This window comes from Podarcis pityusensis, assembly GCF_964106645.2.
Source record: "Podarcis pityusensis genome assembly, chromosome: 5".
In the NCBI taxonomy this organism is placed as follows: domain Eukaryota; kingdom Metazoa; phylum Chordata; class Lepidosauria; order Squamata; family Lacertidae; genus Podarcis; species Podarcis pityusensis.
The window spans coordinates 72,690,850-72,704,461 of NC_138032.1; the positions used below are offsets into that span (position 1 = coordinate 72,690,850).

Consider the following 13,612-nt stretch of genomic DNA (forward strand, 5'->3'; position numbering starts at 1 on the left):
GTCATTGCTTAGGAGAGCACATTTCCATTGATGGATGTGTCTGAACCGCAGCCTCCACGTTTGGGTAAAGGAAGTTCAGCTTCAGTGAGGAAACCTTATTAGGAAACTGCTTTGTTTTGCATTTGCAAAAGGCATGCTCCAGGCAAGAGCTAAAAAATCCACTCACTGTCATTCAAGTAGAAATGAATACTGGGCTTATTATTATTTTTTTTGCTATTGAATTCAATTCCCATTGTTATTTTATGAGCTTCATAAAGACAAACATGTAAGCAAATGGAAATTGGCAAAATATCTCGGCTTCTGTAAACAGAACAAGCAGGTTTTTTTTTAATCCTATGGGGATAACATATATGGCTTCCTTTTTATGATAAAATAAGGAATGTTTTTAAAGCATGTGTTTTTCAGTGCTTCTACAGAAGCACTGTTCCTTGACTGGATTCACATGGACGTAGATTAATGCTGAGAAGCCAGTCAAAATACATAATCAATATTGAATCCATTCACACTGCTGTAAAGTTAGAAAAGTAATGATTACGGTATGTCATGATGGTGTGAAACTAATCCACATTTCAATCGGGTAACAACGTGGACAGGGCCAATTCCATAGATCATTTACAGATGCACCCCTGCAGTGTGAGGTCCAGTCATGCTGAGGTGGCTCAACCCATATACAAAGAGCACTCATGTCGCTGGCATCTTCAGGTAGGGCTGTTCTCTTTGAAACTGTAGGAAGCTTGCTTCCATCCAGTATAGACCAGGGCTGCAGGGCCAAACCACAGCCACCTGACCACCAGCTGATGTTACTGGGTGATGTCAGCTGATGATTGGGGGTGTGGTTCAATTCTGCTGGGTGCTATGCTGCCAGTCCTATCGCTGCCAGAGAACAAGCTGGCAAAACTGACCCTTGCAGCCAGCAGGATTGCACTTTCCACTCTGAGTTCAATTGTGCTGGATGCTGCTTTGCCAGCATGTTCCCTGCAGGGGGTGCACTGCTGAAGCAGACCCCTCCCCCCACACCCTGCAGCCCAGCTTAGACAGTTGGGTGGAACCACACACTTACCAGTCACCTGACACCAAGTGGGTGACTCTGCCCATCTGTCAAGGTTGATCTGTAGGAGTGGAGGGAGAAGATGTGGCCTGCTGGGGCAAACTGGTCCCCAATTCCAGCCCCTCCAAGTGTCCCTATTTTTCAGGGACAATCCCAGATTTACAGAAGTTGTCTCAGTTTCTGATTTGATCTTGGAATGTCCCACTTTTCCTTAGGATGTCCCTATTTTCATTGGAGAAATGTTGGATTGCATGTAGTTATGACCCCCAAGCCAAGAAGATAAGAAACTATGCAAACATCTGGAGGTTACCCTGTATAGGGAAGATTTTAAGTGTTTAATGTTTTATGTTTTTATATGTGGTGCAAGCTGCCCAGAGTAGCTGGAGCAACCCAGTCAGATGGGTGGGGCTTTATTTATTTATTTATTTATTTGAATTGTTGTTGTTTAGTCGTTTAGTCGTGTCCTACTCTTCGTGGCCCCATGGACCAGAGCACACCAGGCACTTCTGTCTTCCACTGCCTCCCGCAGTTTAGTCAAACTCATGCTGGTAGCTTCGAGAACACTGTCCAACCATCTCGTCCTCTTTCGTCCCCTTCTCCTTGTGCCCTCCATCTTTCCCAACATCAGGGTCTTTTCCAGGGAGTCTTCTCTTCTCATGAGGTGGCCAAAGTATTGGAGTCTCAGCTTCAGGATCTGTCCTTCCAGTGAGCACTCAGGGCTGATTTCCTTAAGAATGGATAGGTTAGATCTTCTTGCAGTCCATGGGACTCTCAAGAGTCGTCCTATTTATTTGAACAGAACGTCCCTATTTTCACTGGAGAAATGTTGGAGGGTATGCAGTCTTGGTGTAGATGGACTAATGGTCTGCCTCCGTGTAAGGCAGCTTTCTGTTACTACAAGTCCTTTTACTGTTTCCTTGGTCACTCCAGTCCAGACTTTGTCCCACGATGAACCCTGGGCTTGCCAACCCTGGATGACAGGAGTGCCCGGGGAGAAATTAAAAGTACCCACAAGTCTCTCTCCATTTCCTAGTGTACTCCAGAAATGCATGTGCCACCTGGGGTGGTTTTAGAGTCCCTTTGGGCAGAATTAATTTTGCTGACCTGGAGGATTGGCTGTTCAGGACTGGAGGTGCTTTCTGCTTGGCAAGATACTGGTAGTTATGGGGCTCAAAGCCAGGGTAGGTACTGCCAAAAAATGTGACACTATATCCATTGCCCCATAGGTGTTTGATCCCTTAAGAAAGCTGTGGTAATCATTCACTGTAGCTGCTTCATCCTTGTCTTTCCTCCTATTCTTGGGGCAATGCAATACAGTAATGACATTATGTAAGGCAGAACCTGGGGAACCTGCAGCCCTCCAGATATTGCTGGACTCTGATTCCCATCATCCTTACCATTGGCCATGCTGTCTGAGACTGATGGAAGTTGGAGTCCAACAATGCCTGCAGGATCACAGGTTCTCCATCCATGAGGCCAGGGGTAAGACCTCTAAGCATAGATGGTATGCCAAAGGTTTACTATAGTAATGGTTATTTAGGGCGCAATTGTATACATGCTTAGTGGAGAATATGACTCATTGGACATAAAGGGACCTGCTTCTGAGTAGATAGGAATAGCCCTGGAATACTTTGGGAGGAAGGGTGGGATACACATCTAAAAAATTAATATGATTGTGCTATTAAGTCTCGATTCTGTAAATGTTCTTTTCAATAAAGCTACATTATTCTCTTTGTTCTAGACGTGCAGACTAAATCTAGCTCACAGCCTTTATACTGAAATATCGTTATTTGTAACATTTCTCCATTCTGGTTAAATATTTTCCTACCTTTATTACTGACCTCCAGATTAATTCTGCTGAGATAATGAAAGGCAAAAATGTTCTTAACATAGCTTCTCAGTTCCATTTACCTTAATGCAATTTTTTCCTTTGAAAAACAATTCCCGTTATATCTTTTAAAAATGAAGTAATCCAACGCTATGCAAAAGTATTCTTCTCAATTATGAACTGCCACATTATATATAAATTCAATATGGAATACACATAATGTGGACTAGGATGTGTAGCAGGTATTAAAGTTCCAGTTTAGTCTTTTTTAAAAAATTAGTTTCCATTGTCCATTTAGTTTCAGATCTCTCTTCTCTGTAGGAACGACAACACACCTTCTTGAGCTGGTTTTCTGATGTTTTCTCATCCCCACAGGTTGGCTGCTCACTCTTCAGTGGTTCTCATTGATTTGAGAGATGACTGACAGGTAGTATGAGAACATAGCACAGCGGGCAAACACCACACAGGCTTGCCAGCATTCACCCATGTCCTAGAAAGCTTTGGTAACCCCTGGGAAGAAAAGCATGCACATGACAGGATGGGAGTAAAAAAATAAGTAATTCCTATGTGGCTCTGGGTACAAAGGGTATATTTGTCTTGCAAATGGACAGCAGTGTGTAGTCAGAGGCCAATGTTGTCTTCAGGCAGACAGCATCAGCCTGAGGTCACAATGGCATGTCTCTCTTCAAGAAGACAGTGTCAGCATGAGGTTAAAATGGCCCACTCTCCTTCAGACAGGCAGCATCAGCAACATGAACACTTGGGCACCATCTCTTCCTCGCTGAGGAGAGCGTATGCAGGTGGGTGTGGCCTCAGCCTGTCATTCTCTTTTTAGGGTGGGCAAAAGCGTTACATGGGCAGGAAGACCACGACTCCCTGTCTCATACACTTAAACAGAAAGTAGCAATTCAAAGGTACACGTTAGTCTACAAATATCAAGGGTTTCAGCAGTACAAAATTGAGACATTCATTTTGGTCTGAAGTTGTTGTTTGTATCACTGGACATACCCATATCATTGGAACATAAGAACAGCTGCTGGATCAGGTTGGGGGCCCATCTAGTCTAGCATCTTGTTTTCTCAGTAGCCATCTAGATGCCTGTGGGAATCCTGCAAGCAGGACCCAAATGTAAGAGCACTTTCTTCTCCTGTGACTTCTGTTAACTGGTATTTGGAAGAATACTGCCCCCAACTATGGAGGCAGAACATAGCCATCAAGCTAGTAGCCCTTGAGAACCTTTACCTCCTTGAATTCTCTTCTAAATCACATGTCTCAATGAACCATTTCCAGCATTACACCTTCAGCATCTATCTGTATTAGATAATACTTGAAACATTAATTTTTGCTGAATCAATCTCAGTTTTAAGCCTCAGGAGATGTTCTTGATAGATTCTAAAGCCATATTTTATTGTTTATGTTGTATAACCTGAACGTTTACTTTGCAAAAATCCAGTAAGCGTTTATAGGTTTATTGCCCGATTCTGCAGCTGTTAGCTCCTGTGACATGGAGGTGATAGGGATTTGCATTGAGAGAGTGTTTTTTGAGTCTGGGCAAAGCAATTTCTTCCAGCCTGGAAGTTCTGTAGTAGGGAATAAATAACAACTCTCTGAGAGGTGTCTACTTGCTGTCCATTGCTTCCTCTGAACGTAGGGCGGGATGAAGGCCAGAGAAACTGCGTCAGATAGCATGGTGTGACTGTGCCACTCACCTGATCTCCAGCAAAGTGCAAAGTGGAACCAATGCAGCACTCCTGCCAGTGTCTTTACACCAAAATGACCTGGTCACCACTGTCCTTTCTCCTCCTCTCCATCCTGGTTTGCTGTAACAATCAAGAGAGATCAGGTGAATGATGCAGCCCCACCCTGCCATCCACTGCTGCAGGGAATGTGTCAGAAGTTGTGTAAATCAACTCCTTAGGGTGGGGGTGCTTTCTGTTGGGAATTTCCATTCCACCTTTAGTTGCAGACTGTTTGCTGGGAACTTCTGCTGTGTATAGCCTTTGCTTTTGACTCTCTCTGATGAGACGAAAGAGAGACATGTTTTCTTTGTCCTGATTTATGCTTAATAAATCTATAGCTTCTTAGTATGCTTCCACAAGCCTCACACCACTTCTGTTTGCACAGTATGCTCTGCTGATATAGTGTGCTTTTTCTATGTTTGAATATGTATTGTTGCTTTTATTTTTTGTTGTTTTTGGAAAATTAATAAAATAATATTTTTTTAAAAAAATACCAAAAGGGAAATACGTTATTGCAGGTTCTGCACCCTCCTTCCCACTGTGCCTGGAATCATATTTTAATCAGCCTTTCTGACTTTAGCCTTCAAGCTTGCTATTATATAATTTATGATTAAATATGAACAATCAAGGCCTAAGATGTAGAGCAGATATAAAAAGCATGTTGTGGCAGATCTGGTTAGCCCCCCACTTATGGATGTCCTTATGAGCTGTCTCTTGTGATATTGTACAAAATGTGAAACCAATGACATTTAATTACAAAAACATTACAGAATGTCTATGCCACCATGTAACAAAATTTAGAAACAACTTAATCTTTCCCTTTTCTGTACTTCATTGCAAAAACTAATTGCAAAGAAGCTTAGATTTCTGTGATATCCAGAGATTGCCTGTGTCATACAGTTCAAGCTTCTTTAAAGAGCCAAAATAGTTTTCTACTGCATTAATACAATCATTCTTTTTCTCTTCTTTGTTGTTTCATTTTCATCTATATTTGAACAGATCATTTCTCAACTACTCATTATGGATTCTGCTGTACTATTAATAACTTGCCCTGGAATTATTTGTGCATATTATGAATGATGACCCAACGGCACTTAAAACATTTTGGCCAATACATTTATGTATGTGTGTGTGCACACCCACCCACACACCCCTTGGCCAATTCCGTTCTCTTACATTAGAAGGTTATCTTATCTAGTCTATTAGAATTATTTATATACTATAGCAGATACATCAGTGCTTTCCAAGATTTTGACATTTGGAGTTACACTTTTTTCTCAACTAGAAATTGGAGACACATTTAAGTCTAATTTCCAAAAGTGTTGTTTGTGCAGTAATAAGAATTTACCAACACTTCAATTTATTTTAGACTGTACACTAGTGTAATCTGGTATACAGTTTATAATAATAATAACAATAATAATAATTTATTATTTATACCCTGCCCATCTGGCTGAGTTTCCCCAGCCACTCTGGGCGGCTCCCAGTCAAGTGTTAAAAACAGTACAGCATTAAATATTAAAAACTTCCTTGGAGGACTTTTAAAGTTATTTCCATGTTGCTTGAGTCCTGGAACTTCTTAACTAATCATTGCCTAAAAGAATGGCAGTGGGGTAGGCTGTGGCAAAAAATAGAATATACTAAGAAGAGCAAGTCCCAAGCAGTCCTGTTACTTGTGCTTTCATCTCAATTGAAAAATTTGCTGGCTCCTAAGATTTGTGCGTGCACAAAATGTTTACCCTTTGTCTATCACTGTTAGCAGACTTATAGTACTTTTGATAGGAATCCATTTTCATAATCAGAACAGTTAAATCAATCTGAATTCCCCATTGCAAACAATGTGGCTGGCAACAGAAACACTAGTGTCTGATCTGCCTGGCCTGCATGCAGAAAGCATAGGTTTTCAAAATATGTAACAAATCAAAGCCAACAATCAAAACTCAACATGTGACTCCTTCAATTATAGATAGCATTGAAAATCGGAACGTGAAAGCTTAAGATAAGAAACTCCGTTCACCTGTATTTGAAATGGAAATTTGCCTTGGGCTCCTTGGCATGCTTAATATATGATCAGTTTATGTGCCAAGCGTTAAAATGTATTAGGACCAACTGGTGTGATCTGAGATCTGAGGGTGCAAATGTCTTGTCAAGTTAAGTACTTTATATATTCTGGGTTAAAGATTCTGTTTAATATCTGGAATATTGAACTATATCCATTTATCTTTTTCCTCTTTCGTATACTTGGTAGCATACAGTATTTAATATTTTTTGAATGGTATGCCTCTTGGGCCTTAGGTTCCTAGTATCAAGGTTCCTTATGTTCCTTGAATCTCTTTAAAAAAGAGATGATGCTTTAGGGATGTTGGAATGTTCGCATGTTGCACAAGCACATCTGAAGTCCCACTTTTTCACCAGAATTTTTTTTGTAAATGAGGCTTGGATATAAAGGGACAAAGCAGGAAAAGAAGGGAGGAGGAACTGATACCCAGTTCATATTCCTGCAGCCCAAACCCAAACATGTTTTCTCAGACATCCTGCAGAGATGATGTAATTTAGTTGATGTGGATAGGACTGCTGACTTTTTCATGTTGACACACCAGATTTCTTAACCAAATAGTTGTTTCTGCTTGTGAAATGTTCAAAACTACCATAAGAACTTGCATATCATTTAGGAGTTGAAAAAAGGCTTCTTTGCAGTGACAATTTCCTTTACTGAGTTTTGACGGAAAGTAATAGTACTTTTTCTCCTTGTATCTTATTAATGTCAGGATTGTTTTTGTAGTGGATAGGTGGTAACTGATCTGTGGTATCATTCCATCAATATATACGTTTAAGTTAATTTTTTTGACTGGGCTATAGTTCCTATACATCAGCTCGTCAGGAAAAGGTACAATAAAATGAAGAGCCACAGTGATGGTTATAATTATAATAGCAAGCACAGTTAAACTTATGCTAGCTAAATAGCCTGTCTAATCTTTTAGTAAGATACCTCTTAAGACATGCAGAGAACATTAAAGTGCTTTCCATTGAGGTCTCCAGAAGGTCAAATGCTATTCCGTTAGAACCAGCTTTGGATACGGATGCTCATGTGACCTTTTACAAATCAAAGATTGCCCCACGATTCATGCTAAAAACCTTCCATGCTTTTGGCAGAGCACCTCCTAACCAGTGGCGTAGCGTGGGTTGTCAGCACCCGGGGCAAGGCAAGTAATTTGCGCCCCCTAACCCGTGGATTTGCGCCCCCTAACCCGTGGATTTGCGTCCCCTAACCCTAACCCCCAGATGTTGCGCCCGGTGCGGCCGGCCCCCCCTGCACCCCCCACGCTACGCCACTGCTCCTAACTCATTGGTACTTAAAACTCGTGGAAATGAAACTCAAAGAAAGAGCTCTTGGCTGAGCTTTTACACAGAAAGTTTCTTTACACTTTATTTTTAATAAGTCTTAAGATACGACTCCATTCTGAGACTTTCTATGGGGAAGCCCTATGGGATAAAAAGGTCATTATAACTTTAGCTAGTGGTAGCAGTGCCAACGTCTTAGCAATGTGGATTATTGCACTTATAGCATTGCTTAGCCGTCGTAAACTATTTGAATACAAAATCGATCATTGGACGAAAATGCAGTTAATTTTGTTATGGTGCACACACTTCTGTTTTAGACAGCATGGAAATTACTTAGTAGGATGCGGGATGAATTTTGCCTCCTTAATGCTTTTGAGAGGTACACAATGGGAAAGGCAGTGCACATTAGCCCTTTTCAGGTGACCAAGCGAACACATGAAGGATATTGTGCACACTGTCCTTTTTGTAATCTTCATATGTTCATCTGATTGTTTATCTGGTCCGTGCATGTGTGCAGTTTGTACATTCATAAGGTATCTACAAAAGCAGGTTGCAAAATGCAGGTTAGAGCTCGGTTAGAGAAAGTTTATATGCATAATCAGATAATCAAATGTACATGTAGATGTATTTCTGACCCTTTCCTTCATAATAGATGTGTACTTTGGTTCCTGGTTCTTATTATACGATTCCCTTAGTGCTCGTGTGCCTCAGACTAAATTGATAGAGCAGTGTCCCTGAAACTGAGCTCAGGCGTCAAACCTGGCAAAGTATTCTGAGCTCTTGTGCCCTTCCTCCAGAGCAGGACAAAGAGAGGTTGCCAGACAAAGCCAGTCCTTGGAAATATGACACAAACAAAACAATTCTCCATGTGGACCCAACTTGGGGGGGGGGGGGGAGTAAGTGAAAGAAAATAAACAAGATGGGAAATGCAGGAACTGATTCTTGTATTGTTACCGACCATTTATTCATTTTCTCTCCCTAACCATTTCCTTTCTCTACTGTGTCCTGGACTAATAAAAAACATGAGCAGGGAGCCGAAGTACAGCAAGTTCTGGGAGATTTCCACTGGGTATGATGCAGGGAGCAATCATGTGAATCAACACTTAATCCCCACCCCTTTAAAAGTCTTTACTGGTTGGCAAATGGAAATTTAATGCGTTGCATTATTATTAACCTAGGTGTCTACCTTCCATTTTCTTTTTCCTTTCCACTATGGTCCCCAAAAGCTTTTAAAAACAAAAACAAAAAACAAATATATGGGATTTCTCAAAACTGAAAGATAATGGCTAAGAAGACATTCTACAATTGCTTTAAAAATTCTCTCTCTTTTTAACTTGATTTAACAGTGATTCCAGAGTTTATTGGTCAAGTCAACACTGCATTGGAAAAGATAAGCAGGAATACAATTCATCTGTTTGATGACAATCAGTTTGTTGACATCTCCAAGAAGGTCTATGACACAATTCATGACATTAGATGTTCAGTTATGATGATTCGGGTAAGTGTCTTCATTCTTTCATGCATTGCCAATTAACACAAATTAGTCAGCCACATTGCTGTGCAGCATTCATATGAACGAGAGCTAAAGCCAAGTGACTAAGCAAGTGTGAAAGACAAATTCTTTCAAAAAATAGTTTGCATTTTGTTTCGAGAAACTGCGCTGTAACATTCAGAACCAGCCACTGGAGAGAGAAGGTGTGCAGTGTGTGGTTTCTCCTACCTAGGAAGAATCTGTACTGCTCACAGATGTCCGCTTTGTAGACACAAATATGTATGCTTTATGTGTAATCTTTGCCCAAGCCAAATAATATAACAAATAAAACACATTAGCAAAATAAAATAAGCAAGAGTTATTGCATAGAATGTTTGTGTAGCATATGAAGAAGAGTTTTTTGACAGTGTATCATATTAGCTATACAGAAATTGTTTTGAAATTTAGCAGCTATTTGAAAAAGCTATTATTGCTACTTGATTGAAGGCTAATTTTGGATTATAGAATCATAGAATCATAGAATTGGAAGGGACCATGAGGATCCTCTAGTTCAACCCCCTGCAATGCAGGAATCTTTTGCCCAATGTGGGGCTCGAAACAAGGACCCTGAGATTAAGAGTCTCGTTCTGTACCGACTGGTGATGTAACAGCATAAAGTAACCCTATTGAGAACGCAAGGCAGTAACTTTGGTTGGGATTAAAATTAAAGAGACATTTAATTTCTGTACTGGAACTGCATGAACACAGGGTATTTGATGAGAGCAGAAGCAACTTTGGTTTCTCAGCCTCCAGCTCCATGATAGACATGGCTTGAAAGTGAATAGCTGTGAATGCTCTCCTTATGTTACAAATGCCCTTCAAGTCATAGAATAATCTTTCTAAATCATGGTATATTTTAAGAAGGCAAAACCAATGAACTAATTCATAATTCTAGATTTCTGTTCTATTCTGTTTCACCACCAAGTCTTGGATGTTGGGATTTAGCAGCTATTATGCTTGCTTCCATGACTCATAGATTCCTTCCTGGAAAACAGGTGTGCTCTCCTGACATTCTGCTGAACCCGGCTGTGAATGATTGTGTGCTCTTAGGTTTGAGAGAATACATGTCCCATCTTTTGTGCTTATGAAAATCCTAAAGAAATGTAGATTCCTCATCCTGCCAAAATGAGTAAGATTGTGTTAAATGGCAAGCTTCTTTCACATTCTTCACACACATTACATGCAAATTATGCAGAGCAAACACTTTTGCTACATTATCAATATGTTCATTTTTTTCTAAGAACAAAGTATAAATATACGCCAGATAAAAGGATAAAAGTTTTCAAGGGATGTTTACTTCCTTATATCTGAAGAGGAAGATCAATTTTATTTCCCAAACATGCATTTTCATGTGCTTTGGTATAATGAAAATATGGGGACTTTTCTGTAGGAAATACTTCTAAAATACTGGTAGCAGATTACTGCATGGAGACTGTGAGGCATGGGGGTGTTCAGGATTGGGCTTGCATCTAAATTAGCAAATGAACTGAAAATCCCAAATTAGCTCATTCACAGTGTTGTTAATGGTGCTACTCCTAGTATGGATGTTAAAATCATGTATGAAATGCACTTGCCATTTAGAGCACTCACCTTGGTAATACCCAGTAAAATAACCATTAAAATATGTCCCTGTCTTCTTGCTGTGCTTGTATAGTGTGATGAGGTCAGAAAAAGATCTGTTGCGAATGTGACAGGGGGAATGGAGGTGACTTTTTGCAGAGGATGTAGGAAGAAGTGAACACTTTAGTAAACACTGAGCAGAGCTTTCTCCGCTCTAGAAATCCTCTAGTTTTATTGAAACTCTTATTTTTATTCTTTTGCTCCCCTTGAGATTCCTTGGACATTCCATCAGAGACCAAACCTCCAAATTCTACTCAAATTTTGCTTTAGGCAAAATTGGTTTCAGCTCTGCTTTCGACATCCATCAGAGTCCTGAAATAACAGCTTAGTGCTTGATAGCACAGGAACAGTTGCACTTTTCTCGCTCTCTCTCTTGCTCCCTCATTCTCTCCTAGACAGGCTAGCTGAAAACTCTTGCTAGACTATTATGGAACAGGATATTCCAGCAGAGGTGTTTAGTCCTATGATTATCGAAATCTAGTTTTTCTGTGCCACATGAAAATAGGCTTAACGTTATGGCAGGTTTTCAAGCAGCCCTTGCCTGTTCGCCTGTATCAAGTGAGAGTCACCTCAGCACAATGAGGAAAGGACACTTTCACCGGTCCTTTTCTTTTAGGCCACCAAATGCTAACATAGGCATGTATGGGAAGGCAGACTAGAAAATGTTTTTGTGGGCTAGTCTCTTCTGTGTCCATATTTGGAAGGCTATGGGCAAGATAGGTTTGGAGGAGCAATGCTGACCTGACCCAATAGAATTTGTACTGATAGACTTCACAACATGTGTTCCTATCAAAATAGAAGTCACTATTTTCTGTCATTCATTTGAGTGATCATCTTATGTTGGAAGCGGGGAGAGGGTAGTTCTCTTATTCTAGTAATATTTGCATTTAGTTTCCTATAGTTGTTTGAATTGTGTCAGGATTCCCTTCCTTATTGTGTGAGTCACCCTGAGGCTTCTTTTGTAAAATACAACCAACCAACCAACAAACAGATTAATATAATTATAATTATAATGCATAACATATATTTCATTATTTATTAATAGTACTTATGCCTTGCCTTTCCATTATGAACAAAATGCTTTATCAGGCTGTAAATGGTCTTGTCCAGGGAGAGTTCCTGGGGTTTGTAATGCTGCTAGTATTTATTTTTAAAAACACCCCTCTGTAGAAACTCTTCATTCTTCCCCCATACCCAAAAGACAGCTGTTACACAGCTTGTTCATTTCTGCCATTTTTAATTCACCCTACTCAAGGGCTTACAGCAGGGATGGGAAACATGTGGATCTTTGAATGTTGTTGGACTGCAAGTCCCATCATCACTGACCATTGTCCTTTCTGGCTGGGGCTAATGGAAGTTGGGGTCAAATAATGTATGGAGGGCTGCAGATTCCTTGCGGATGGGCTAGCAGGTGCAAAGGAGAATGAATGGGAAAGTAGGAATCACAGCAAATTAGTCCTAGGCAGGTGCCCATGTTTCCCAGATACTGGTGCCAGCTGTTACCTAATCTGCATTAGAATATGCTTAACATTGGCAACTCAAGGAAAAGTCAGAAGAAGTTAAATAGTCCAATACGCCATCTGGACATTTCTGTTTCATTGGCTTTGTTACGAGAGCTTGACACCTGAAGTGTTTCTGAGGTTTGCTTTAATAAGAGAGGGCACACTTCCCCTTACCCTTGAACCAGAGATCTGGTTCAGAACAGTGCCTCACAAAATGAGTCGAAATAAAGAATTCCATGCATTTTGAAAGGAGGTGCATTCATATTCCTAATTAGATACCATCCAATTAGTTGTAAGAAACAGAACTAATACCTGCCTATAAGGCACTTCAGTATCTCTAAATGCTATTTAGGCATAAGCACTGTCTGCAGCAGCCAAGGTGAGGGAAGTAACATGCTTTACAGCCAACTGCTGGGACACATTGACTCCCTGCCAAACACACTGGGCTTCTGATTACACAAGGATCTGAGTACTGATTTGAGCAACAAAATTCTTGATCAAAATATAACTGGGAGATGTAAATGAACAAGGACACAAATTCATGGGGTTCCTTTCAACAAGAAAGGAAAAGGGGAATCTCTCAATGGGAACAGCATGGCAACTATTTCAACCATGAAATGACTGTGGGGTATTTTTTTTTAATTAAAAAACCTGCTAAAAACAACCAGTCTGCCAAAAGTAATTATTAGCTTAGATTGTCAGCGGTATAGTTCAAAGTTTAAGCAACCTCTCAAATGTGTAAAATGTTAGGAAGCATTGGGGGGAGATCAAAGGCAGGTACTTTGCCCTACTACAGATTCTATTATTGCTCTGCTAGGAGATTTGCTGAATTAGGGCAAATTAGACCTAAACCTGATGACTGGTTCAGAAATGTACCATTTTGTGTTCATTCTGTGAAAGTGCCTTCATGGGTTCCCTACTTGAGTTTTCTCCTCTATACTTGCCACATTTTCTATATCATGTTCTGTTAATAGCTTATATTGTTCAAGATAGAGGTCAAGT

General features: G+C 40.3%; 1 protein-coding gene across 10 annotated transcripts in view; it reads left to right on the forward strand.

Moving 5' to 3' along the window:
- The window catches only part of CTNNA3 (catenin alpha 3), a 570,905-nt gene that overhangs the window by 460,181 nt on the left and 97,112 nt on the right, over window positions 1-13,612 (forward strand). For all 10 annotated transcript variants that reach the window (XR_013986138.1, XR_013986139.1, XM_081004919.1 and 7 more), the window contains one exon: window positions 9,304-9,455. Coding sequence is in view for 8 of the 10 variants with exons in the window: in XM_081004919.1 (XP_080861045.1) it covers window positions 9,304-9,455 (152 nt within the window). In the remaining 2 variants the exon portion in view is untranslated. The remainder of the gene's footprint in view (window positions 1-9,303; window positions 9,456-13,612) is intronic.